The sequence below is a fragment of the Leptonotus elevatus genome, chromosome 5, assembly GCF_054856555.1.
Source record: "Leptonotus elevatus isolate MCC_2025b chromosome 5, RoL_Lele_1.0, whole genome shotgun sequence".
NCBI lineage: Eukaryota > Metazoa > Chordata > Actinopteri > Syngnathiformes > Syngnathidae > Leptonotus > Leptonotus elevatus.
The window spans coordinates 19,859,586-19,886,677 of record NC_141243.1 but is presented as its reverse complement, the minus strand read 5'-3'; the positions used below and the strand labels follow the sequence as shown (position 1 = coordinate 19,886,677).

Here is a 27,092-nt window from a genome sequence, read left to right as displayed (position 1 = left end):
CACTTTTAGTCCACGTCATTATTTTTGTTCAGGCACCACGTTAGGCGACACTGACTGGGTCCTTCCTGTCAGTATTTTGAAACCATCTGGTAGCTGAGGAGCGGAGGAGGAGGTGGGCATGGTCTATTTGATGTTTTTACCATTATCATATGACCATTCCATATACTTTTTAAACATAGAACATCAAACCAATGCACAAATGTACGCTGACGGACGCGGGCGATGGTGATAATCTTACATTGCAAAGAGGCTAACGTTAGCACGACCTCTTCAGAATGCGCTCAAAAGTTCCAACTGGTGTTTTCAGTCTTTTGCGGCTGACAGTTTAAGGGGCAACTAAAGTATTTTGCCTATTGGTATGTTCTGACAGTTGTCAGTTACTGTCCCAGACGTTTGTTAACTGATTTTACTTTTACCATTAACTGATTTTACTTTTACCATTGTTTCCTGTAGACACAGTGTGCGTGCTTTTTTGTTTGTTCGTACAAATCAATTTGATGTATTTATGCTTCAGAACTTAGTTTAAAGACAAAGACGAAATGACAAACGCAAAATATGCACTTAACTGCACAAAATGCAAAAATATATTTGCTGTTATGGCCCCTAAATACCACAAATAATTTTAGAAACAGAATGTATATGCACTAGCGTATTCGCGTATATAGTGAATATAATGCTGTGAGTGGTCCTTGTTGAAATTTTAAAATTTCCCACAGATGGGGAACGTTACATTCGCACAGTCTTGAAACTGAGCATGCGCAGAAAACGTTGTAAACAATGAGACGAGACTATCAGACCGTCCTCAGCTTTGTGTCTGTCCACCACTTTATCTGTGTAAAACTAACGAGGACCGCCTAAAGCTCATCGTAAAATACAAAACATGTTGCTCTGTGAGTATGAGTACTGATTTTTTTACAAGATGTCATCAGATGCACTTTTGGTTTTTATCGGCATCATCACCCCGAAGACGTATTGAATTTGTACGTTGCAGGCTGAGAAGCCACCTCAAATGACAGTTGGGTGTGACAGCATGCATTGAATCGACTAATCCAGCCGCCGTATCTTTAAACAAATACGTATTTGTATGTAATATTGTGCATCTTGATAGTCTTTGCCCAAATGACATACGTTTCTCCTTTTGGGGAAGGATTTCATCAGAGCTGATTCTACCATGCTAGCCATGCTCACTACCCGGCTGTCCAACCTCATTGATATGATAGCAAACTCGCTAGCACAGGCTAGCTGTACATGCATGTGTTGTTGTTGTTTTTGCTTGATGTTAACGGGGTTACAGTGATTTATCTCTACCAAGTGCGATATTGAAGAAAAAGCAGATGATGATCAATTTGCTCGCCGTGTGACAGAGAGAGACAGCTAGATCCTGATCTGAACTATAGGACTGTTGAAAAAGGAGATTTGTGCTCCTCCAATAAAAAGATCAATATGCTTCTATAAATAATGGGATTTGCTATTTGCTGTCTATTGCTGTGGGAATAACGGATTAGATGAAATAACACTGGGCGAAATTCTCAGACACTTCTGTCAGTTTCCAAATAGCTTTGAAAGAACTCTGATGACACCTTCTGTGGAATTGATTTCAAGACGCATCGCAAGTATGAATTCCCCGATGCCCAACTGAAAGGTCAGTTAAGGAGGTGCGTTTTGCTTGCCCGTGTGCTGCTGGGGACAGTTGTAGTCAAGTCATCAATACTTTAGGAATTATTTCTCATGTCATCGCCCTGCATGTGTTTGCGAGCTCGTGTTCCATCTCTCAGGTGATTTTCTGGATTGCTATTCAATGATCATTTTGTGGACAGTACACATTATCATTGACAGTTTATTCTCTGGATTTATAAATTAATACCAAGTTATTGCTATGACAGTATTAATAGCGGCTTGTCTTTAGTTGAGTCATTCTGCTCTTTCCCAGGGAGCTGAAGAATGGAGGCAGTTTTGACCAGGCTGAAGGGCCTGACTGCTGATGAACTGCGTGAGGAATTTGCCCGGGCAGACCTGAAGTGCGTCGCCATCACGGCCAGCACCCGATCTATCTTTGAAAAGAAGTTGGCGCGAATGCTCGCTGGGCCGGAGAGCGGCACCACTGAAACGGACAATGGTTCCTCTGCGAGGGATGCGGACGGCGTGGCCTCAGCAACTGACCGTGACCAAGCTTTACCGTGTACCAACTCAACTGTTGCAGCATGCAGCGGCCCAAATGAGGAACTGGACTTTGGCTACGGCGTGGGGCTCAACCCGCCCGAGGAAGAGGAAATCTCTAGCACTCAATCCAAAATGAAATCCCCTTCAAAAGCAGCACAAGTATCCCCGGCCTTTTATTACGGAGTATGTCCGTCGTGGGAGGACATTTTGTCTCGAAATGGTAAGAAAGCATTGCTTTTTGTTTTTAGGAGACAATCCCGACTTAGTGTTTCACGATATCATTTTTGGCATACATTTGTCACCCGTGTCATCTATGTACGACTGTCTGATCTTACCACGTGGACACTTCCTTGTTGTTATTAACAAATGCGTTTTGTATTTAGAAAAGTGGCCTTGCACTATATTTCAAGTCCCTTTTTAAAGCTACCGGTAATCACAATGCCTGCCTGTTTATTAATGGTACCTTCATTATTGTCCTACTTTCTAAGTGCAACTCAACATGCTTGAAAGTTACCACTATGTGCTTCCAAGCACAAGCATTAATGTACCATTAGTATTTGTGCTGCTAAACCTCTCCCATATAATGTCTGGGTCATGGGTCAATGTTCCCCTTGTCCTTAAACTCAATTGACGTTTTTTGTTATATGCCAGGCAAGCAGTTAAAATTTGAGTACACACAAAAGCAAACATGGACAGCAACTTTTCATGCCGCGGAATAACATACTATAACAACAAGCGCGTACTTACGCAGATGATTGTCTGTCTGTAGAAAGAGCACATGTTTATACAGATAGGAAAGATGCCCTTCAAGCTGTAAAGGGGATGAAGGGAGCACGTTTTAAAGCCTTTTCCAACCGTGAGGATGCGGAGAAGTTTGCCAAGGGGATGTGTGACTACTTCCCCTCTCCCAACAAATCCATGGCATGTGTGTCTCCTGTTAAGCCAGGCCAAATCGGCAGTAAAGGTACAGTATGTATAATAGTGTTGAGCTGAATGCTTTGTATAAAATGCAAATCAAACAGGACAACGATAATGTCCCTGAAATTGAATTGAAAAACCAAAGTGTAAATCAAAAGTTTCAGGGATATTATCATTGTCCTGTTTACTGAATATATACTGCAAAAAATAAAAAATAAGTTAGAGGTACTAAGTGTTTTGAAAAGTGTATATGTACTGCTAAAGAAAAAAATCAAAACAATTAAGGGAACTTTTTTTTTTTTGCAGTATATGTAAATTCTAAGTAACATTTCTGTTGTTGCTTTGTTGGCTTTCTATTCACGTTAATAATATAAATTGTTTATATAAAGACACCACTTAGTCGGTGAACCTGGATTCAATTTAATCTAGCAACGACTTTGCTGTTTTAGAGATGAGTGCTGGCCCCTCACTGAGTATTGTCTCTCCCCGCACGCTAGACATGATGGAGGTGGATACCGTCAACAGGGAGCGAGCCAACAGTTTTAAGAGCCCACGCACGCAGGACCTGACGGCCAAGCTGAGAAAAGCTGTGGAGAAGGGAGACGAGGTGGCCTTCAGTGACATTGTCTGGAGCAACCCACGCTATCTCATTGGCTCCGGGGATAACCCCACGATTGTGCAGGTGAGCATGTGAAAAGTCACCTGTGACGGTGGAAGGTGATGCATGTGCACTTAAATCGGGTTGGGTAAATGTTGTTTTAGGCACTTTGCTGTTGAGAAGCGATATTCGTCTTCACACTTCTGACTGCAATGTGTTCTCAGGAGGGTTGCCGGTACAACGTGATGCACGTGGCGGCCAAGGAGAATCAAGCCGGCATCGCCCAACTTCTGCTGGATACTTTAGAGAACCCGGAGTTTATGCGCCTCATGTACCCCGACGACCAAGAAGACATGCTGCAGAAGCGCATCCGTTACATTGTCGATCTTTACCTCAACACTCCAGATAAGGCGGTAGGGTTTTAAAAAATGTTTTTTAAATTGCCCATCAAAAAACGGGTTCAATCAAAGCGTTGTTCTGGTCTTTGTTCACAATATATTTTGCTGTTTACATGTGTCAGGGTTTTGAAACGCCACTCCACTTTGCCTGCAAGTTTGGCTGTCCAGACGTGGTCAACGTGCTGTGCTCGCACCCTGACACGGATAAGAACCGCAAGAACAGTGATGACCGCAAGCCTTGTGATGTATGTGTTATTTACATTGAGTTTTTGTGCATGTTTAAGGCCTCAAAAATGTGGGTCATTTGGCAAAACCCCCCCAAAGTAATCTATCTAAAGAAAAATAATAATTCAGTGGTCGTTGCTCAGGCCCTATTTCAAGTCTCATTTGTGCGACTTTATGAAGTTCTGACCTTATGGCTTTCGAAATCTTTTGGCCGCAATCCCTCGCTGCACATTGTTGACTAAATTTAGATGAGCATAAGCACATTCTTTCCTCCCTGGCGAATCCAGCAACAGACGTATTGTGACAGCTGTCTGTAATATCAGTTGACTGTGTTTCCCCCTTTTCTTAGATTCTTTGTAGCAGAAAGAACTCAACCCAAGAAGTGAAAAAGAAAATAAGTGACTATTTGGAGGGTAAGAACAAACCATTTAAAAATAATAATAATTTCATGCGCATGCTAACAATTTAGCATTCAATTCAGCTTCAATAAGCGCAATGCGTTTCAACATGTTGAAATAGAAATTGCATAGTGGTGGATATTTTTAACTGCCACTTGACTGACAGCCAATCAGAGAAGGGGTTCCTTGGGTCACAGATGAAACCAAAGGGTAGAAGAATCGAATCGAATAATACTTTTGCGCATTACAGTATTTGTTCACACAATTATGTAGAGACGTGTCTGTGCTCATCACTCAAAAATGGAAGCGTAACATCTGGGAGGATTCTTCTGTGCGACGCCATCTTTGTGCTTACTCGTAGACCGCTGCTACATCCCCTTGCTCAGGCCAGCCGACAACACCTCTCAGCCCATCATTGGCGCTCCGTGGTCACCCGAGGCCTCGGAAAGTCTCTCACTCATCCAACGGCACACAAAAAGCCCGCTGGACCCGCTGATGACCGTCACGGCCTTTGCCGGTCCGCTGAGTCCCGCTAAAGTACGACATTCATTCACTTCTTATCTGCATTCACTTCATTTGTTTTCACAGTGTCAAAGATCTTATGTGAACCGTTGGTGTGGTAGACCACAAACTATAATCATTCCCTTTTAGGCAGGTGATTTTCGCCGTTCCTGGAAGACGCCGCCGAGGAATCGAGCACAACATTTCCACAACATTCTTAAGTCGGATCCCGACCGCGGTGCAGAGCGGGTTGGCAGGCAAGTCAACAGTATTTATAAAACCGTGCTCTGTGTAATTGCAGTTGTTTACAGCCACCGCCAGTCCTTTCATGCATTAAAACTGCGGCTGATCAATTTTGGCATGCTTATTTTTACCTTTACATTAGAATCCCTTAAAAAATGGAATGAAAACAAACCGACCCCAAGTTGGCACACCAAAGCACTTTGCTCCACTTCCTGTACTTTGTTAATATGATATTCATGCGTATTCTTCCTCCAGAGATTTGGCTCACGAGATGGGTCATCCCTGGGCGGAATACTGGGACTTCCTTGACAGTTTTGTCGATCTGTCATCATCCAAGGGACTTCATAAGCTGGAAGAGTACCTGAGTAAGAGGGATTTATTTCCCCGAACTTGCGAAGAGGGAGAGAATGAGACCAGCAACCGATTTAAAACGCCTTCCCCAGGTACCTGTACAGATTACTGTTAGTGGGGGGGGATGAATTTAAAATACTACAACACACACACAAACAACAGAGTGAGAGTGAGGGGGCTGCATACGATGAGCGTGCTGTTGTCCCTTGCTCATTTGCATATCACCATTTCTGAAATTATTGCCGCTCAATTAAAATTCCCCAATAACGCTAATTTGGCAATGTCCTACCCCCAAAAAAAATTTCAATCTCTACTTGCTTCCCAGGACATTTTTGCTTCATGCAAATGTGGACGGAATTGTTGGTACCCTTTTGTTAGTAAAATCAATAAATAATAATAAAGGAATATTTTATGTGAATTAACCAATGAAATTCAGACAATGCTCTAGATTTGTGGTTCAACAGAATAAAAAAAAAAAAAATAATAATCATGAAACTGACCTGGACAAAAATGATGGTACCCCTAGAAAATAGAGGTGTAAAGATTATTCGACAACTCAACGACTATCAAATTAGCATCACAGGTGTCTACAAAACGTTAACGGTCAATTGGCTTATTTCAAGGGTGATAAGTAGTCACTGTGCTGTTTAGTGATAAATAAATGAAAGAGGAAGTCAACCCCCCCCAAAAAATCTTGACAATAATATGTTCTATGCAGCCCCACTAGTCTAAATACGATATTCTGATTAATATTGCATTAGTGGAAAATGAGTTAAGCAGCAAAATCCAGCAGTTTTTTCCCCATCAATATCAGAAGGCGGCCATTTTGCCACTTGCTGCCGAGTGAAAATGACATCACAGTTGCTCGGGCCTCGGGTAACAACCAATCACAGCCCAGCTTCAGAAAACAGGTGAGCTGTGATTAGTCGTTTCCTGAACCCTGAGCAACTGTGATGTCATCAAAATGGCCGCCCTTGAGATGGAGAGAAACGGCTGGATTTTGCTGCACAACTCATATTCCAGAAATGTAATATTAATCCGAATGTCAAGTTTAGACTAGTGAAGTCACATATAACATATTATTGTCAAAAAATGTTTACGGTTGACTTCTACTTTGCTAAAAATGGATCAGATGAAGTGTGTATGACGGTTGTAACTACTGTGTGTGAAACACGAAGGAGTCTTGGTTTTGTCCGTTCTTTGGTTAACAAGGGGCACCAACTATGTGTATACGTGACTCCATTATGCTGCACTTTATTGTTGAATATGTAATTATATTCAATTGTACAAAAAGTGGCACATGAATGTGGTTTTGTGGCTCTTGATGCTATCCTTCTATTTACTTATTTATCGTGTTGGAATGAAGGTAATTAAAGTCAAGCAGAGGTGGCAAATCCAGGTCCAGAAAGTACAAACTCAGCCACAGTTTAGCTTTAGCACCAGCTAGCTAGCTAGCTAGCTCCCCGTGTGCTTGTTTACCTGTTAGGGAGCTAGCTAGCTAGCACGAGGGGCTGAAGCCAAACTGTGGCAGGGTTTTTACTTTTCTCTACCTGGATTTGTAATCTCTGGAACCAAGATAGCAAGTGGTGGACTTATAAACGAACACCCCTGCTTTCAGGCAAGCCCAAGAAGTTCTGCAACTCCATCTCTGTTGGTGCCTTCTTGGATGAGGGTGAGGACATCAGCCTCGAGGAGATGAAGAATAGGCAGAACGCCGCACTTACCTGCATCACCTCCGCCACATCCATAGACAACCTTAAGGGTGCGGTGGGAGGTCACGACGTTCACATCATGCCAATGGCACTCAAGTATCGCGGCGGCGACCTGATCGAGACGGCGGCCGAGCAGGACCTGCTGTCTCCCGGCGTCTGCAAAAACGGGCCGTGCTCCTCCTCAAGAGACGGCGTTTCCAACGGAGACAACGCATCTCCTCGGAGCTCCTCCTCCTCCAGCTTGCTCTCACCGGTCGCCAACCTGTCGGTGGAGTTTGAGCGCATGTCGCTGCAAGAAGCGCCGGACAGCCCCGACGGATGCAGGGAGAGGAGGAGCAGTGGCGGGAGTCGGCACAGAGACGCCCCGGACTCCTACGGCTCCTCCATCGGCACGGACCTGAGCTGCGGGCTGAAGCGGCTGTCGATTGGCCACGACAGCCAGAGCAACGAGGCCCTGAAGGGAGGCGACGGCGAGGAAAGGAACAGCAGCGGTAGCTCCGAGGAGTTCTTCGAGGCTTTCGAGGACGGCCTGGAGATGATGAGCAGGACAAGGGGGGCGGCGTCAGGGGTGCGCAACTTGTGCGCAAGGTCCAAATCGTGGGATCATGGCGGGAGAGACCTGAGCAGCTCGGGCTCATCTGCATCCTCCTATAAGTCCTTAGATCATTCGCATGAGTTCCTTCCGAGGACCCCGCCTCACAGTAGGAGAGGACTCTTCATCGTTGGGTGAGTAGCAGGCTTTTCTTCTTCTTCTTTTAATTCAATTACTCTTCATTAAAGTTTTTCAAAAAATACTTTAGTTATTGGTTTTAGCATTTGTTTTAGTTATTTGAAATGTATGTAGCAAAGGGATGGGCAACTCCGGTCCAATCCTGCATGTTTGAGATGTTTTGCTCCTCCGCCACACCTGATTCAAATGATCTTTGCAAGCTTCTGCAGAGCTTACTGATGAGCTGATCATTTGAATCAGCTGTGTCGGAGGAGGGAGAAATCTAAAACACAGCTCTCAATCTCCTGTCCTGGAGGGCCGCAATTCCTGCATGTTGTAGTCCGGGTTCACCAATTCAAGTCCTTGAGGTCCGGAGTCCTGCAGGTTTTAGATGTTTCCACCTACCAACAAACCTGATACTTAAGATCAGGATTGTTATCAGGCATGCTGGTGAGCTGATTATATGAATCAGGTGTACTAGTGGGCGGAAACATCTAAAACTTGCAGGACCATGAGGACTGGAATTGGTGAACCCTGTTTTAGAGTTTTCCCTCCTCCAACACACCTGAATCAAATGATCAGGATTGTTATCAGGCTTCTGCAGAGCTTGCTGATGAATATTATTATTTTTTTGAGTCACCAAGTATTGTGTATTTACATACTGTAAACTATCATTCTCAAACAACTTTTTAACCTTTTTTTATGTACAGCAGTGCCAAAATAATACATTTTAAATGAATCCCGAAAGCTGATGTATGACGTAATTAGTAAAGATGAAAATGAAGGACATTTTAGTGGGTTCATTTTAAAATGAACAGAAGTTTCAGTGAGTTTTCGTTTCTTTTAAAGCATTTTGTTTTATGAATAAATAAAAATAAAATAAATGTATTTTGTTATTTCGTTAGTTTTCTTTATTCATTATAATGCTGGTAAAAGATAACTGTTTTCTTTGCATTGATTATGGATTGACGTGTGACGTAATCAGAATTCTGATTGTAAAAGTGAAATCCAGACCTCGACTGACAATTTTAATCTGTTCCATGACCACATTTGTAACTCAAGTCAATCAATTCACCTGAAAAAACACCATATAAGGAAAATAGGAGGTATGTCAGAAAACTACCAGGACTGATGGTTACGATGTCACGGATAAGAGGTCAGTCTTATTGTTTGATGTTTTCACAGAGATTCGCCGAGCAAGTTGGACAGAGATGTGTTGTCTGCAATAGGGGGTGTCAAGATGGACCTCCAAAAATATCCCAGCGTTCACAAGTGGATGAGCACAATGAGGTCCTTCTCTTCCTCAGACATGGAAAGGTACTCTTCAATAGTACGATTGCTCTCTGCAGCTGAGCACATCTGATCAAACACTCCGCCGGCCTGTTTCCTAAAAGCAACAAATCAATTTACTGTTGTCCAACGTGTCCAGTTGGCCGAGCCCCGCAGTGGTCAAACCGCGACTCAGGATGCAGCATCAGACTCCCGGCTCTCCCTCCGGCGTCCTCACGCCTCCGTCGGGTCGCTTCAGTCCCGCCCGCCAGGCCGCCTCGCCGGATTTCAGCCCCAGCCGCTACAGCCCCGCCAACGTGAGCTACATCCAGCGCATTCGCCTCAAGCGCTTGAACGAGTCGTCCATTTAAAGGGTCGACTCCGCCGCCACATCCTCGACCTCGCCGAACAAACAGATATTAAAGACTGGAATAGCATAGGAGGGGTTCTGTTATTAAAATGCAGCACACACGATATTTTAAAAAGGATTTAAAAAAAAAAAAAGGGAACCTCAGTGATGTGTGTACTTTATCGGTGCAGACCGTGTTATTTGACGGTGATGTTATTTGTGGCGAGTGTGGAGCATCTGTATCATAGCCCAAGTCGATGTTTCCGGATGGTGTGAATACAAGCCGCACTCCCTCAAGTCTGTCACAAGAAACATTTTAAGTGTGGGGTTGTCAGCACTAAACCTGTTCTTAAATGGAAACGAAAAAAATCTTTTTTGTATGTTGGTCAGTAGCACAAAATCTGTTTTTTTTAAATTGTCAAAGATGTAAAAAGCAACTGCCATTTCCTGCATTTTCTTCAGTTCAGTACTTGCCTTAATTTTCTGAAGTGATGGACTCGTTCCGTCAGCTCGGGCACATCATCTAGCTCACATCTGGACAACCTGCAACAAACCCAGGAAAACACAAACTATCTTCCATGCTTTTATTTTCTTCAATAAATGGATGTGTTTTTAATCGTTTCTCAGTGGAACCAGGATGTCGTGACTTTTCTTTTTTTTCTGGACTATTCTCATGTGTCTCAAGCCACTTCCGTTGTGTGAGACTAACACACACACGCACACAAGTCAAGTGTTATATTGCAGTTACAGAGCAGAAGAAAACTTAAAAGTACAACTTGAGAGCTGGTACTTGTCACACATTTGAGTTTGAAAAAGAATTTCTGGCTGACAAGTAAACGTGGCAGATCTTTCCCTCTAATATAAGTAATGGAGGAAAAGTGTAAAGTAAAAATAATAAATGGGGGATACATTCCCTGCCGTAAGAGGGGAGGGGAAAAAACATTTTGATAAAAACCAATTTCCACTTACACTTGATTTGTTCTGAATGTAATTTTTGGTGAACTCAACCTTTCTCAGAGAGCACAAACAACTTTGCTGAGGAGATTGTCATCACACTTGTGCTCTCAGGTTAGAAGAGGAAATATAAATATTTTGCTCTTTGAATGTTTCTGAATGTGTGGAGCTTTGCAAAAGTGCCCCTAAAAACTTACAACATGCTTCTTGTGCTTTTTGCATTAACGCTTGATGAATTCTCTTCCTGTATGTCAAGGATGTGTTTGCTTTCAGTAGTCAATAAAACATCACTCCTACTTTAATTCTGTCTATCATCCTTTCCTTTCAATATGTCACCAATTGGTCAGTGACAAATGTTTCCTTCCATTGTTTGTCAAATGGGGCGTGGGGACTTCATCAATCCATTCTATAGAGAACCTATTCTGTTTTATGGAAGGTTGAAAAAACACCAGAAAGGACTCCACTCTTGAGCACCATCAGAGCTATTGGATGTAATGATGCCCTTCACATAAGTTATTGTGATTTTTATTCTCCACACTTTTTTGCCGTTTAACAACTCCCACATGAGATTTACACTTGTCCAGTAACCAGGAGGTCATAATTTCATAATTTATCCCTGAATTTACTTCATAAGCATTCCACATGCATTCAGCTATTAAGCATTCAGCTTTCCCACGCAATTTTTCCTGAAATTGCACTTAGTCTCGTTTGTTTAAGCTCTGCCTTTAATACCAGAGCTTGCTCCTGGATCAATGATTTTTCAACACTTATCCTCATCATAATGAACACAGGAGCCCCTCAAGGCCCTATGCAGAGTCCACTATGAGTGTACAAATATCTAGCATCACATTAACAATTTTGCTGATTATCGAATCCGTTGGCATACAAGGGATCAGATACAAAGATTGTCCGCTTGTTGTTTAGTGAATAATTTGGCTCTGAACACGATTAAAACAATAGGAAGAACCACGAGTCAAAACCCCGACCGACCTACTCAACATCCACTGCAGCCAAAAAAAAAACCCATCAGGGTTCAAAGAGTCGTTGAAAAACAGCAGCCTTCAACTTCACAAAAATATTCAATCGCTAAGAAAGGATCATATTTATTAATCACAGTCAAGCTAAGAACCACACAAGTAGCAGGTCCAGTTTCTACCAACTGTGCTGATTAATATACAGGTGCAGCTGCAACAGTAACTTTCAGTAAATATTGTCTTCCCTTCTTTACAAACAAATCTACAAAAAGGCCAAAGCGCAAAACACAAGCAAGCAGTGGTGGTTTCTAGTCCATACCATATTTGGCTGCTCAGGATCGCCATTGCACACAAGCAATTGGAAACGGGTTCTAGGGAAGTGGTTTTTGAGTCATCTTTATTGAAAAAACGAAGCGCGGAACGCATCAGCTCACAACAGTACAAATATAAGAGTACAACATCATCAGTCTGGTCTGACGTGCACTTTGTCGGCTCATGTGATATGCCAACCTGGTGTGCGACCTTTGGGGTGTTTGAGCTTCAACGTAACACATTGAACTTGAATATTTATTCACGAAGCTCCTTGTGCCTTCTTTCTATTATTATTTTTTTTAAACGGCAAGAAAGTTGAACTGTTAAGTCTATTGTTTGCTCTGATTCCATGGACAATAAAACGACCCTATTTGATACCAAAGCTCACAGCTACAAAACAACTTGTTGGTTTGGAAACTGCTCTCGTATAAAAACCTTCTGTTGCCGTTGTCTGGCATGAACGTAATCACAACACTAGCACCCACCACAAAGCCTCAATCACATATGGTGGCAGTTTAACAACAAACACTTGAACGCCAGAAGACACTTAAGGAGAAAACTGAGCTTTGACCCTGTGAGCAGACCGCCATCCCGACTCCGGTCCCGGAAGTGTTGTTGCTTAATCAGGTTCGGCTTAGTTTGTCCGGGGGCATGAATCCAGCGTCGCCCAATGTTCGGAGGGCCACCCGACCGCTGGGACGAATGGTGAGCCACGTTATGCTGCCGTTGTTCAAACCCATGCGTAACCAGCCCTCAGGTGGAAACTGCAGGGCCCTGAGAAGAGAGGATGACACCTTTACGAACAAACAAAGAGCTGTTGCTAATCTGGTTGTGAATTTGTGAAGGATGTACTGCTAGTTTTGTTTTACTTATTGTAATCTAGAACTATTTTAAAAATGCGTCTCAAAAAGCAAAATCTGGCAATGATAACTATTGTAAAAATGCTAAGTTAGCATGCCAACATATAGCAAAAATGGCATCCTAAGTACAGAAAACACAAATGTAAATAAGTATTCAACTTTGTGCCCTGTGATCAGGTAGTAGTGCGAAAGACAATAAATCAGATGCTAACAGTTACTTGTTACATATATCAAGATGGCAACCTCAGTGGATATATGTGAGGATTTTACATTTTCCCTGTAGTTGTATTTCCAACAAGAATTGATACAATGCTAACATGGTAACATTTAACACAACAGCAACTTGTGTGCAGAAAGAGCCAACAAGGAAAGATTTTACGTTTTGCCCTGTATAATTTCTTTAAGCAAAGAGCTCAAAAACTAACATGTGAAAAGTTGGTATAAATGGCAACCCGAGTGTTTAAAAAAATAAATAAATAATAATAATAATAATAATAATAAACCCACTAAGGCATATTGATGAGGACTTCACATATTGCTCTGTGGTCTTGAACCATTTTGAAGGAGATTAGCGATGCTAACAGTTGGTAAGCTAACATATTGGAAGACCGCAACCGCCGTACAAAAAAAACACGAGTGCGCCTACGTTGAAAAACATAAGGCGCAATAACGATTATGAATGTAATTCTAATTGTAATACTCGTACATTAAAACGTTAACGTCTCAGCAAGCTGCACAGCCACACTGGACGAGCTCAGCAAATGACACAAACCTGCAGACAAAATAGCGGATGACATTGGCGTGACAAACGATGATCTCGTAGCTGTCCTCCTTCTGCTTGGGGTCCGCCCGGTGGATGTAGCGGCGGAAGGCTGCCTCGATCCGCGCGCCGTCTTCGTGGTACTGCTGGAGGACGGCAGGAGAGGTTGAAAGACACCCTGACGTATGGCGTGAGGTTTCTTTATTCGAGCCTCTTGGTTGTTGCACGGTCAGTTATTTTTGTTTTATTATAGTGCCGTCTTAAGGGTCTTCTGATAATGGCAACATTTAGGAATGACAAACAAAAAAATATACTGCCTGAACAGAATGATTCACATTTCCTGAACAGATCAAATCCTGCGACAAAATTAGCACAACTTCAAAATCAACCAGCATCAGGTTCCACTTAATTCTTAAATCGGCTGTCCATAAAATGGTTTACGGAATGACACGGAGGCATCAAACATTGTCATTTTGTAACGGCACTCTTCCTGTGGTCCGTTCCTGCTCCAGTTGTAGGCCTACCGATGCTCTGGCCTACTTTGGCATGACAGCCACAAAAACACAGGCGGCAGAAACGCTAACAAAGGCAGAGGAGGAGGCGGGTGCTTCTCTCACCACAGCGTCAGGCTTCCAATGAGTGACGGGCGGAACTGGTTCGATGGGGGCGCCCTCTCGGAGCAAGTCACAGCTCAGTAGCTCTACGCCTAAACCCAGGAGACATCAAGTGGATGAGAACAAGATATAGCCCCTTAGCCAAAAGACGAACCGTGGTGGTGGTGGTGGTGGTGGTGAGCATGTGTGGAAAGCTGCATGGCGCGACTCCACGAGAGTACCTGAAAGGTGCTTGCTGATGATGTGCGCCGTCTCTGTGGCTCTGGCCATGCTGGAATGGATCAGAACATCGTATTTCAATCCCAACGCTAACAGACGATGACCCGTCAACTCGGCCTGCTCTCGACCTGCAGAGACACATGGGAGGTCATTGGAAAAACAAAAGTGGCAGACAGGACATTGTTTGTTAACATAGTCGCGTCTTATAACCAGGCTTGGGGAGTAATCAGATTACAATTTTTTTTTAACTGTATTCCCTTACAGTTACAGGAAAAAAACATGTTTCAGATTACAGGTACATTTATTAAAAATGGGGGGGGCACGGGACCATTGCTACATGTAGGGAGGTGGGGACAAACGAACTGACTAGTTGTGTCCTCCACACGCGGGCAGTTTAAAAAAGCTTCACGGACGGGAGGAGGAAATGGCGACCGGTATTCACTGGAACTTACTCGGAGCGAAAGTTTTGAGCCGAGAGTCCAGCGGCATGCTACGCGCTGTAGCTTCTTGCTAGTTAGCCCGCGCTAGCCTACAACCATAATGTGAGTTACACCTTCCAAACTAATCTTCCTCCCACCAATTTACTATTTAAACATCATACACAACATATACACGGCTAAACTTGTGACTGGGATAAAAGTCAATTTGGCAGTTGATGTCACACATCGTCATCCTCACTGCTTATAACATTTTGCAAAGGACACATGAGGACAAATTTGACTCAATCTAATAAAATTCTCACTTTAGAAGTATTCGTTGGGTGAATGATGATGCTCCTGTAATTGTTTCTATAAAAATTTTTTTATTATTAATCAAGATTTGGCTCAGAAGCTAATACTATATTAGCATGTCTTTATTTAGCCTGGGGAGGCCACTTTGTCACTCGCTGTCGACTGAAAATTACATCACAGTTGCTCAGAGTTCAGGTAACAACCAATCACGGCTCACCTTGCGCATGTCACGTGACCCAACGCCAAAAGCAGGTGAGCCGTGATTGGTCGTTACCTGAGCGCTGAACAACTCTGATGTCATTTTCAGTCGACAGCAAGTGACAAAATGGCCGCCCCTAACATGGATAAAAACAGGTGGATTTTGCTTTGCCGGTAATTCATATTCAACAAATGCATTCATCAGAATGCCATGTTTTGACTAGTGGGGATGCAAATGTCTTTCTTTCTTTTTTTCCCTTAAACATTTCTTGTGTTTTGGACTCAATGGGCACAAATTCCTATAAAAATAAAATTAAAAATCTTGTATTTTTGGGCTCAATAGGCGCAAATTCCTTTCATTCTTTTTTTAATTTTAATTTTTGGACTCAATAGGTTGTGCATGATTAGCTCAAGTTGTGGCCAGTGATTAGGGATGCAGCCATGCATTTGAGGCCTTGTAAAAGAAAACAAACTCAAACAAGCAAAAAAAACTCAAGTGCCTCAAATTGAATTACTATTTGTGAGCACAGTAGCTTCACCGTTTTCAGAGTTGGAGGATGCTTGCATTTTTCCCCTTGCATCTCCTGTGCCTGTGAGAGTGTGTGATTATTGATGTGTTTTGATCCCAACAGACAAGGTGCATACCCAAGGGAGTGAGGATGCGCTCTTTGTCGCTGCTCCCGCTCAGGTTGTACTGCGAATGTCTGATGAGGAGGATGTTGCGTGTGGCTTTAGGTTTGCCGTTGTCCTGCTCTGAGCTGGGATCTTCGGTCACACTCTCATTCTTCTTGCCGTTGGACTGCGTCGACGGTTCTCTCCTGCAAAACATTGGGGATCTTGGATAAAAAGTGGCTTTGTCACAGAGGGTTGACTAAAATCCGCCATTTAACTGTTGTCACGCGAGACCCGCATTTTCCTATTAAGTTGCAACTCACTTTCACAGAAGAATAAGAATCTGTAATACCCTCTAAAAATAAATGGATATTATATCTACAACAGCATATTAGGGCCACGTATAAATATATACTTTTTAGAGGGTGGGGGGCAATATTCCGAGAAAACACTCACAAATTTGCCACTGGCAGATTTGCGAGACAAAATTTTCAAAAATTTACGAGAAATACACGTAGCGTACTACTCGGCTGTTTGTGACAATACTTTTCGGTCGGGTTTCCAAATAAGGAGATAGCTTTAGCATAGATTAACCATATGTTTTCTTTGAACCGTTGTGTACGGCCACTGGCCAGCGACAAAGACACCTCGCTTTGCGAATATCCACACCCGGACAATCAAGCATTCAAGTTCATTTGTTAAAATGTATATTTACTTGTACATTTATGTTTCCAGAATTATTATTTACACATTTTGGTATATTTTTGTACAAGTATCTAAATTGATGTGTCGTATTCTGCTGCTCTTGCATTTACCTATGGTATGCTAGCATCTGATTGGATAGTGTTAGTCAGCTGATCCGGAAGTGTTGTCGTTCTGGCTGCAGTGAATGACGAGTAAAGTTTTAATTTAAGAATGAATGCATCTCCATCCTGCCTTTTTGTTTTAGAAACAGTGTCCCATTAACTACCAACGAATCCTCACATGATTAGACTATAGCTACGCTACGTGTATTCCTCGTAAGTTTTTTTCTCGCAAATCTTCCACTATATAAAGTGGCAAATTTGCAACTTTATAAAGTGGCAAATTTGCGAGTTTTTCTCTCTCGGAATATTGCCCCTGCCCTATAAAAAAATATATTTATACGTGGCCCTAATACGCCGTCGTATATATCCTATTTTTTAACTTAACTAGTAACTACACATTTAACATGCTTGAAGTGCACACTTCATTAAGGAACACTAAAACTGTAAAATGAGGACATCCTGTAAATGTTTACTACCCAAGAGGCTCACTTTTGGGTTCTGACCCAGCAGTTGAGAATCACGGACTTTAACCATGACAAAATGAGTTTACACCAATAGAACACAAACATAAAGTTGAATTTTGGATTGCCTTATAACGAAAATCTAACACAAAATCATTTTTCTCTACCGTGAAAAGCATCATGGGCACATTTGATTTTTCCAGCGACATTGTAACTTGTTCACTACTTTTCAAGATTGATGAAAAGTTTGGGACTAATATATTTCCTGACACAGTCTTACAACCTTTCTGACACCTCGTGTACTCACTACACCTTCCAAAACCACGACGAAATGGCTAACTCAACCCCAGTGGTGAAGGATACAGGCACAGTATTACACGATCTTACTTGTCCCAGTTGACGTCCCACGCGTGTCCTGTCGGGACTGGCGTGATGCTCACTGCTGTCCACGCCGGCTGCGCGGCTTGAAGAACGGAAAGTTTGGACCAGCGGCCGCCTGCCTCAGCCCTTCTCTCTCCGAAATAACCGCGAGAGTCGGCAGCGGCAGCCGCCAGTACCAAGGCGGCAGAACCTCCGGCGAAACCACAAATCAGTTTGAGAGTTTTCCTGTAAGACATCTTGTTAGCTGCTATCGAGTGCTAGCAAATTAGCTGAAATGAACTGTTATCTCGTTAATTGCGTCCAACGTTCCCCTACGACAAAATATTTTCTAGATAAATTAGATTAGCAATTAGGATCAATGTCAAAATGACCACCCATCACGTCAATATCACCCACAAGACAGTCGTGCCACATAAACTAAAAATACGGCAGGAGCACGAAATAGAAACGCTAATCTTTAGCAGGTTGCTATTACGCAGTACGGCAACTGATCTGGGTCATACCAGATTCGTGTAACTACCCACTGGTTTAAAACAACATCACTAGTTTATAACTTTAAGTAGGCTACAGTGTCAGTCTCAATGCCGCCGCATAATATGTAATAGTATAAATACACATAATTTACATTATAACATATGGTCCGCCGAAGCAAATAATTAACGCAATATTTCAAATCTGAATCAAATTTGCAAATTTGCAAGCATGTTCTGTTACCAAAACTCTCAAACCTCCTTGATTTTGGAATTCAAAACTAGTTATTCATCAAATTGTGCAATGTGCATTACATGACGTGATTTTACATTTAGAACTGCCCTTTGAGGGAACTGCGACCAAAATGAGTTTCAGTTGACACTGTTAAACTACACTTAAACTACACTGAAATCCTGTGGTATTGTTGAAATGTCGAATTTGAGACTTGCCGTACAGTGTATGGTTTGAATAGATTATTAGTTCTGAAGGGCGCGGAAATGTGGGAATAGGGTTGTTATGTGACGTCATAAATAGTCCCCAAGATGTGCCGAATGATCTGAACAATGTGGAAGGTGGAGGAAAATGTGTAAAATATTCATTTATGTTGATTTTGTCATGAAAAAATGTGGAATAATAAAGTCTGGGAATTTTGGGAATGTGGAAAAATAGTTCCAAAGATGTCCCCGACTCCCGAGCAAAACAGATTGAAGATTGAATGGATTGAATTACTGTATTACTGTTGTAAATGTGGAAGGATGAGATAAATTATTTCAACAAGTATTACTTTTACCCAAAATGTGGAAAATGTAATACGCGTAAAAGTATGATTTGTTTTGGGGGGGAGAATGCATTCAGCGTTCACACATTTAGTATATTAAATGACCACTTGATGGCGCTCCCATCCAAACCATTTACAGCAATTCTGGTAGTAACGACAGCAAACGTCTGAGAATTATTTACATTGATCTATTTAGGAATAAATAAAGTAGTGTCCTTTATTTCCACTAAAATCAAATGAAACATGGACGAACTAAACGAATTGCAGTTATTTCTTAATCTGTCCTGTTAAAGACGAGGCAATGAACTAACTCATCTGTTCCTTGTAAAATTATATTAGCTCCTGAATTGACTTTGGAATAGCTCTTTGCATAAAACATACAAATTGTTTTTGTTTCTCTCCTGGAATGCAGGCCACAACGCCGCCCGCCTGGTTCACGAAGACGCTTGCGTGTAGGCTCCACCTTTTCTAGCGGTCCAGTGACCTCACCAGTGGGCTGGATTGGAAGGGTGGGATTTCCAGGTTTTCAGTCACTGAGCTGTTCCTGTCTCCAAGGATCTATGCAGCTTCAACGTTAGCAAAGACTGGACTCGTTGTACCTCAAATAGCACCAGAAAGGCGACACTGGATCAAATTTTCTCTACATGCTATTGCACCCGGGATAAACAATTAAGGAATGTGGAAATTACAGAATGCCCACCAGCGCTGGAAAGAGATTTAAACCCACCAAATACATCCCGGTGTCCACAGCAGCCACTCTCCTTGTGGGATCGACTACTTTATTTTTCGTTTTCACGTAAGTTGCACGTCGCGTTTTCCCTTTCCGTGTATGCATGTGTCGAGGTTTGCACGCGTGGATTTCAATCACTAGGGCGGAAATAATTCAATGGAGTGTATCTGTCACAGTGGCGCATTGCATTGCGCTTTCGAGGGTGGTTTGCAAAAGCCTGGTCAGTGGCCATTCACACTTTATACTGTATGTGGAAGACAAACTTGCTATAAAGCCTCGCAAGTTGGAGAGCCGTCATACATGAGTTCCATGCTCCAGCTAGGCCTCACAAACTCACTTTTAATTGGGGTAAAAAACTGCTTTATTTGATCTTGAATTCAAATTGTTGGATTGGCTCAACAGGCCACCGCGTTAAAGCTTCATATTTAGAATGGTTACCATAGTCACTGACAGTGTTTGAAGAGTCATAATATACCTCCTCACACCACCAGCCAATGTTGGATATAATGAATGGGTTTACTGCGTTTGGACTGAGGTTTTAGTCATTTAAACTTCTGCTCTTTCTGAGTCAGTGTAAATCAAGGATGGACAAGACTGCATCGAAAATTCCAACCTCTCGGCATCATTATCATACAGTATCTGAGACCCTTGCACACAGCATCAGCACAACACTTTAGGTCAGGTTGCTAACAACGATTAGAATGTTCAGTTGGGTTGATGTTGTCAGAGTTAGAGTTTGTTTAAATTGTGGTAATTTGCAGTGTTGTTATATATTCACCACATAATGATATGTGTTTGTAGTTTTTGACCAACACTAGATACAGATACAGTGTAAGTGGTTCATAGAATGGATGGATGGATATTCGATCTATCTCTTAGTATGATGCAAGTGTACTATCATGTTTTGGTTATATGGTGTATTGGTTCAACCAGTAAAACCAATGAAGGCATCCAGACTCAAAACATTTAAGGAAACATTATCCAGTCTTATCCAAAAAGTGAAATGGCTCATTGTGATTTCTCCCTGTCAATTGCACGCACTAGAAGATGATTTGCAGCTGCGTTTGCCCTCTGGCTTCCATCAAATACAGATTTGCAATTCTCTAGTTGGATGTTCTTGAATAATGGCTGCTATATGTGTCCTTGTTTGGGAACTTCAACAACAACTCAACTGTTTACCGTATTGTTTGTCGGATACAGGAACAAGTGAACACAGTCGATCTACACCCCCGCTGGTTTTGCAATCGTAAGGTCAATGCTTGAGTCTGAGGCAAGCATATGTTGTTTGTGGCTTGTGCAGGGAGTTTGGACTGCAGCTTTAAAAGTCCAAGTGGTGTGCTGCATTTGCATCGACAAAATGGCCTCATTTGCAAGCTCATTTGGGCCGATTGTGCTATGATTTCTATTTGAATAGAAAATTAGGGAATGTAACATGCGCTCAACATTTCTTTAGCACGTCATTTTATGCCAGTATCAGAATTGTGGAGCTCACTTAAGTGTTCACAAAGGTTCATCCCACAGCAGATGGTTCAAGGGTGAGGATTAAGACTTTACTCAGTTGCTCCTTCATTTCGCAGTTAAAGGCCTAGAGGATTGATTTGAGCATAATGGAACACCCCGGGGAGCAGTGCACATCCAAACTAGGCCATGTCCCACTATTGTCAAACACACACAAGAGTCCATTACCTTGTCTTTAATAAGTTTAGCTTTCACATTACAAGCTGCAGTTTATTATTTGATGTCTACAAGTAAATAAATGGAAGCTATGATGCAAAGGACAATAAGGAAATATGCAGACAATACTTTTTTTCATTTTTTTTTCAGCTGCCAGCAGACTTCCTGGTGTCATTTGGGCAACTTTCAATGAGAACTGAGGCCATCTTTGGCACATCCATACTGTCCATGGTGTTACTGCATTTGGCTTTCTAACAGCTTGTGTTGGCCACTGAGATTAAAATTACAACACATTAAGGCAGATTTATTTATAATGCCACAGCATGACAACAAAAAGTATGGGGAGGGGGGTGAAATAACTGTTGATAAATTAATCTTTTAGTCGTGGATTAGTTGAAATAATACCATCCAGGCTTTATCTGCATCTACTGTATAACAAGATTGTGTTGCATAGTAGAAAACGCACTAAATTTGTTATTTATTGCTACACTTTGAAAGTCCACTTAGTGAGTAACGATCTGGGGGGGAAAAAATGCTGTTATAATTTTTTTCATCACACTTAAGGGCACACATGGTTAGATGAATGGAAATGTAGAAATAACCTTTGTTCAGCACTTTTTGAACTCTATTTGTGAATAATAAGAGCAGTAGTGAGTGTTGGCATGCGGTACCAGTCAATCGGCAGTCTGAGAGCAGAGCTTTGCATGAGCAGGCCTGACAGGAATCTAATCTTCAGCTTCCACATCTGTTTCCTCCTTTTCATAGTCCATCCATTCAGTCACACTTCATTCAGATCCTACAAAAAGCATTGTTTGCCTCCCAAGCTCTTGTAGAGTTTTAATCTTTAGGTATGTCCGGCATGGTAGTTGATGGACCGCAGAATGACAGAAATAGGTAGAATAAACATTTAAAACGACTTCATTCCTATTGATCTTTTTGAAGGTTATTCCTCTTCTGAGCGGCGCACCACTTACCTTTTCATTTATAAATATGAAATTATTTATGGGGTTTCTGTAGTGCTTGCTGTAAAAGGTTCTTTGGCTCTGTGCTGTTTAATAGTCGGGAGAGCCTAGCCCCTTTTTTAACGATCCCGAGCAGTTAAAAAAAAAATTGCACCAGTGTTACTGCTCACTGTAGGACAGGAATGGGCAACTGGCGAGCTGCATGCTGTATAATAGTTTTGTGCCATCCTTTAATGGTAATTTTTATGCACGACTGCCCTTCACACTGGGGAAAACAAAAATCACAGGTGGTTATTTTGGTATTTTTCAAACCCTTTGTTCTTGCGGGTTGATGTACATTGATTCAATAAAAACAAACTTACACTCTTATTTTGTCCATAATTAACTCATTCACTGCCATTGACGGCTATAGACATAAAAAATTCATTTGAACTATTTCTATTAGATTAGATTCTATTATCCACTTTTGTTAACAAGAGCATGAAAACCTAGAATTTTTTTATTGTACATTTAGAACAGATATTACATTTGTGATTAATAGTGAGTTAACTAGTAAAGTCATGCGATTAATTACGATTAAAGATTTTAATCGCCTGACGTCCCTCATTTTTAATAATCTTTTATTTATTTATTTATTTTTAAATCGTGTCAGGCGATTTAAATTTTTGATGGTAATTAACTGCATGACTTCAATAGTTAACCCGTGATTAATCACAAATTTTATATCTGTTGTAAATGTACAATATATATTTTTTCATTCTCTTGTTAACAAAAGTGAAAAAAAAATGTTAAACTCATAGAAATAGTTCCAATTAATTTTTGATGTCTAGAGCCGTCAATGGCAGTGAATAAGTTAAAAATAATAGCATTTTTTCATCAATCTGGTTAGGAAGTATATGGTCCTATGTGGGCCCCCACCAATAGGGCTGATAAAAAAAAATGGTGTCCCCCTACATCAATTTAAGTTGCCCATGTAGATTCTACTGCAACAGAGAAAAGGAATAGAATGTAATGTTGTCTGGCTATTGTGGTACAAAACATTGTTTACTCTGTATCAGTGTTACAGTCGTGTGAGCGGAGTGGAGTTGAGAATGGTTGTGAGGCGTGAGGGGGTCTCATAGCCAAATACATTTAAAAAGTCAGTTGTTGTATAGGCCAACCACTTATTGTTTCTGAGTATAAAGATTGACTTGAACACCAGCCAATGATGCATGAAAAGTGACTAAAAAGTCAGTCGATGAGACTCTATACCAAGGATAGGTAAAGTATGTCTCGCAGGCAATATTTACAGTACATGATCTTTCATTTTGCCATTTTCTCCTAAAATTGCTCAATTAAAATGTATCTATTTATTATGATTTTAATTAAAATAGTTTGATTAAAAGCAAATACAAAATGAAAAAAAAATTCGAAAATTAATTTATTATAATTAAAATATTTTAGTTAATAACAAAAAAAATGAGAATCCATTGCTATTTTATTATTAAAGGGTCAAATTAATTATACATGTTCATTGTATACATGCACATTCAGCACAAAAGTTTCCCCACCCTTAGTCCATAGTCTGAAAAGTCACAGTGTATTATATGGGCTATATTTTCCTGTTTGCGCCAAAGTATTATTATTTTTTACTAGGGAGGTAACGATAACGTCAATATCGTGATATCGGGATATTAAAACTGCCACAATATCGTCGTCGTCATGTCACGATATTAAAAGCAGCACATCTGTTAAAAAAGTCAGGTTGATTTCCATTTGTGCAGTACACCCTCTGGTGGCTAGTTTTTTTAGTGCAATTAAATTTTCTTAAGGCATGTTTTGGCCCTTCTATGTTTAAAGGGGCTGCAACATGAAAAATCAACTTTTTGGAGCTGTTAGCCATGTTAAATTGCTAATTCCTCACCAAAAACATGACCAACGTTGTGTTTTCCTCCATTCGCCCCTGTATGAGAAATTCTAGATTATTCTGCTCTCCAAGCACCAGCCCCTCCCAACCTGAGAAAACGAGCTGTTGGCACGGTTTGACGTCATTGCGTCATCCTCACCCCCACACCGCCTCCGCGGACTAAACACACGCCCACTTTCTCTGAGACCTCCCTCCACTGGATAATGACAAAAGTAGCCTTTATCAATAAACATTCTGTCCAAATGAATTCAAAGCAATCAATTATTCTTCACATTTGCGATGCCAAAGTGCAATGAAATGACAATTGGCGGTCTTAAAATCCATTGGCCGACACTGGTGTAAACTACAAGTAAAATGTATACTGTTACAGAACAATGCAGAATAATCTCTATCTTTAATTGATAGTTATGGTGGTTCTGTTTTGATGCTGCCATTGTGATTTGAGTATTTCAGATACGATGAATGTGTTTGACTTATTTTCCATTTGATACCATGTCTTTTAACACTATGAAGTATATGAGGCCTTTTTCCTCCTCATCACGCTACTAAATCAGAGGCTTTGCAGTATTAATTAATGGTATCTTAGGACATGTGTTTGTTCATCGATTCTAATCTTTGTCATATACAGTACACATGGGTTGGGTAAACAAGCTAGTAATTAAAAAGGCCTGACTTTGAAGTATTAATGTCCATTATAGCTGTTTACCTCCTCCTATGTGATGTCGGTGGCTGTTGAGCTGTCGGTGTGATAAAAAGTGTGTCGTAAATTTAGAATGTTATTAGACAGGAGGAATGGATCAATTCAATTAGCTTTTACTGTGAAACTCATGAACACACATTGAACGCTTTTATGTAAGACTCGCTTAAGATAGGAAAACCATACGCACTTGTTGCTTTTGCACTACAACGAGCAGAAATATCCAGTCACATGCTGCCGTGCCTCACCCTCTACCAACGAGCTGTATGGTGCAGTGTTTCCCACACTATGTTAATATTTGGGCGGGCCACCCAAGTCGATTTCAAGAAAATGTAATAAAAATATATTAAAAAAAAAAAAAAACGTGTCGCGACCAGATATATACCGCATGTAACATTAGTTCACCGTCACTCACTTGTGGATCATGAGTTTAGAGGAGACGCAAGTAGCAGGACTGAGAATACTAGTGATGATGCAACCAGTGGTAGGCTGCTGTTGTTGGGCTTCATCTTTTCCCGATTAGATAACAATGTAATTTCCTCTGGTCCTCATCCATCAGCAGCTAGTGGGCCCGCTGACAACTGACATAGCGTTTCTTTTGATAGTGTACGCTTCTGTGGTCCTTTAAATGTTCATTTTTCAAGATTCAGTGCGTCATCCTCATTATTCACAGTTGTAAGCAAGATGTGATTTCAGCTGAAGGTCAGTTCAACTGTGGTCATTTTTAAACAATTAATGCAATTGCTTTTCCTTGATGAAAACATTGTTTTTGATTTAAGCAGTGACTCAAATATTAAAGAAGGCAGCATGTTAATGTGACATTGAGGAATTTGAAGTGATTTCTGAATGGGCTGCAATGATGACATCCAACACACCAAAGACAATTCTCAGGGACGTGGGTGTGAAGCACATTCTATCCGTGAGTCATAATTCCGACAAAGGTCACCGAAATGCATATGGAAAAAGCGCTAATGCTGTAGTCCTAATGTTATCGTTGCCTTATCACGGCTTATTTCTCAGTTCTTTGTACTCGAAGAGCAGGATGATGTCATGCTGCATTCATGAGGGACCAATGCGATGCATTATGTTTTAAAAGTGAGTCATTTACAATCATTTTGTTTCAACTAGACATTGCCTGAGACACACAAAGTAGATTCATGTGGAGTTGGTGCGTGTGGGCGAAAAGTGCGGGAAAGTCCAGCGAGGTGCTTTCCTCCCCAGCAAGTTCATAGACTGGGGCCACCTGGAAAGTGTCTCGGTGGTCAACATGTGGGAATCATTTAGGCTTCCAGCCTCTCCCTCTATGGTCGGCCTCCACCCTTCTTCCCCTCACACAGTTTTGCACAGAGAGACTGGCAGTAGGTAATGGTGGCTATACAGCCTAACACTCCCGACTGGAGGCCTCCCAAGATGTCGAGGGCAAGAATGATTTTTTTTAGAATAGATATAGACGGGTCAAAGGGACAGGTTGGCTTGGTCTTTGACACTTTTTGAAGTGGATAGTTTTAATTGGGAACGATAATAGCCTAGGTACTGCTGACCAAACTTGCCTTTGATTGTGTGGTGAAGTTTAACCTCAAAGTGTTTCAGACTAATCTTGTTATTTATATCGCTATCAACTCATTCACTACCATTGACGACTATAGACGTCAAAAATTCATGTGAACTTTTTCTTTTAGTTTAACTTTTTTTTCATTTCATTAAATTTTTTATGAAAACCCAGGGAAAAAAATATTGTACATTTATAACAGATATACAATTTGTGACTGATCGTGAGTCAACTATTGAAGTCATGCGATTAATTACGAATACATTTTTAATAATTATTTTAAAATTAGGAGCGTCAGGCGATTTTTTTACATTTTTGATTGTAATTAATCACACAACTTCACTAGTTAACTAACGATTAATCACAAACTTTATATCTGTTCTGAATGTACAATCAAAAAAATCTAGGTTTTCATACTCTTGTTAGCAAAAGTGGAAAAAAATGTTAAACTATTAGAAATAGTTAAAATGAATTTTTGACGTCTATAGCCGTCAATGGCAGTGAATGAGTTAACCTGCATATTTATACATATAATTAAAGCCTTGTTAATGTTCTATGAAGTATTTGAGGAGAAATTGTCAATATGAATGAGCTGTTTTATTTTAGTTCTTA

General features: G+C 41.2%; 3 protein-coding genes across 6 annotated transcripts in view; 2 read left to right on the top strand and 1 right to left on the bottom strand.

The window, feature by feature from the left end:
* Positions 1–18: 18 nt before the first annotated feature.
* On the top strand, positions 19–10,463 carry ankle2 (ankyrin repeat and LEM domain containing 2). Of its 3 annotated transcripts, XM_086076234.1 has the most exons (14): positions 779–890; positions 1,931–2,380; positions 2,930–3,124; positions 3,576–3,760; positions 3,901–4,089; positions 4,197–4,319; positions 4,649–4,712; positions 5,059–5,234; positions 5,349–5,455; positions 5,697–5,884; positions 7,411–7,464; positions 7,543–8,230; positions 9,399–9,530; positions 9,643–10,463. In XM_086076234.1, exons 2-14 carry the CDS (start codon positions 1,942–1,944, stop codon positions 9,851–9,853), a joined length of 2,751 nt encoding a protein of 916 aa, XP_085932360.1. In that variant the 5' UTR covers positions 779–890; positions 1,931–1,941; the 3' UTR covers positions 9,854–10,463. The 3 variants fall into 3 exon arrangements, with proteins under 3 accessions (XP_085932359.1, XP_085932360.1, XP_085932358.1); XM_086076233.1 differs by lacking the exon at positions 779–890 and adding an exon at positions 19–112 and having other exon boundaries at positions 7,411–8,230; XM_086076232.1 differs by having other exon boundaries at positions 7,411–8,230.
* Positions 10,464–12,139: 1,676 nt separating this feature from the next.
* pgam5 (PGAM family member 5, serine/threonine protein phosphatase, mitochondrial) lies at positions 12,140–18,213 on the bottom strand. Of its 2 annotated transcripts, none has more exons than XM_086076236.1 (6): positions 17,720–18,213; positions 16,099–16,271; positions 14,527–14,652; positions 14,309–14,397; positions 13,704–13,837; positions 12,140–12,845 (listed from the first exon to the last, which is right to left on the bottom strand). In XM_086076236.1, exons 1-6 carry the CDS (start codon positions 17,947–17,949, stop codon positions 12,695–12,697), a joined length of 903 nt encoding a protein of 300 aa, XP_085932362.1. In that variant the 5' UTR covers positions 17,950–18,213; the 3' UTR covers positions 12,140–12,694. The 2 variants fall into 2 exon arrangements, with proteins under 2 accessions (XP_085932362.1, XP_085932363.1); XM_086076237.1 differs by having other exon boundaries at positions 13,704–13,834.
* Positions 18,214–19,424: 1,211 nt separating this feature from the next.
* Positions 19,425–27,092, top strand: part of zdhhc8b (zDHHC palmitoyltransferase 8b) — a 52,558-nt gene continuing 44,890 nt past the window's right edge. The window contains exon 1 of the mRNA XM_086076264.1: positions 19,425–19,758. Within this exon, the coding sequence (XP_085932390.1) occupies positions 19,655–19,758 (104 nt within the window). The 5' untranslated portion in view covers positions 19,425–19,654. The remainder of the gene's footprint in view (positions 19,759–27,092) is intronic.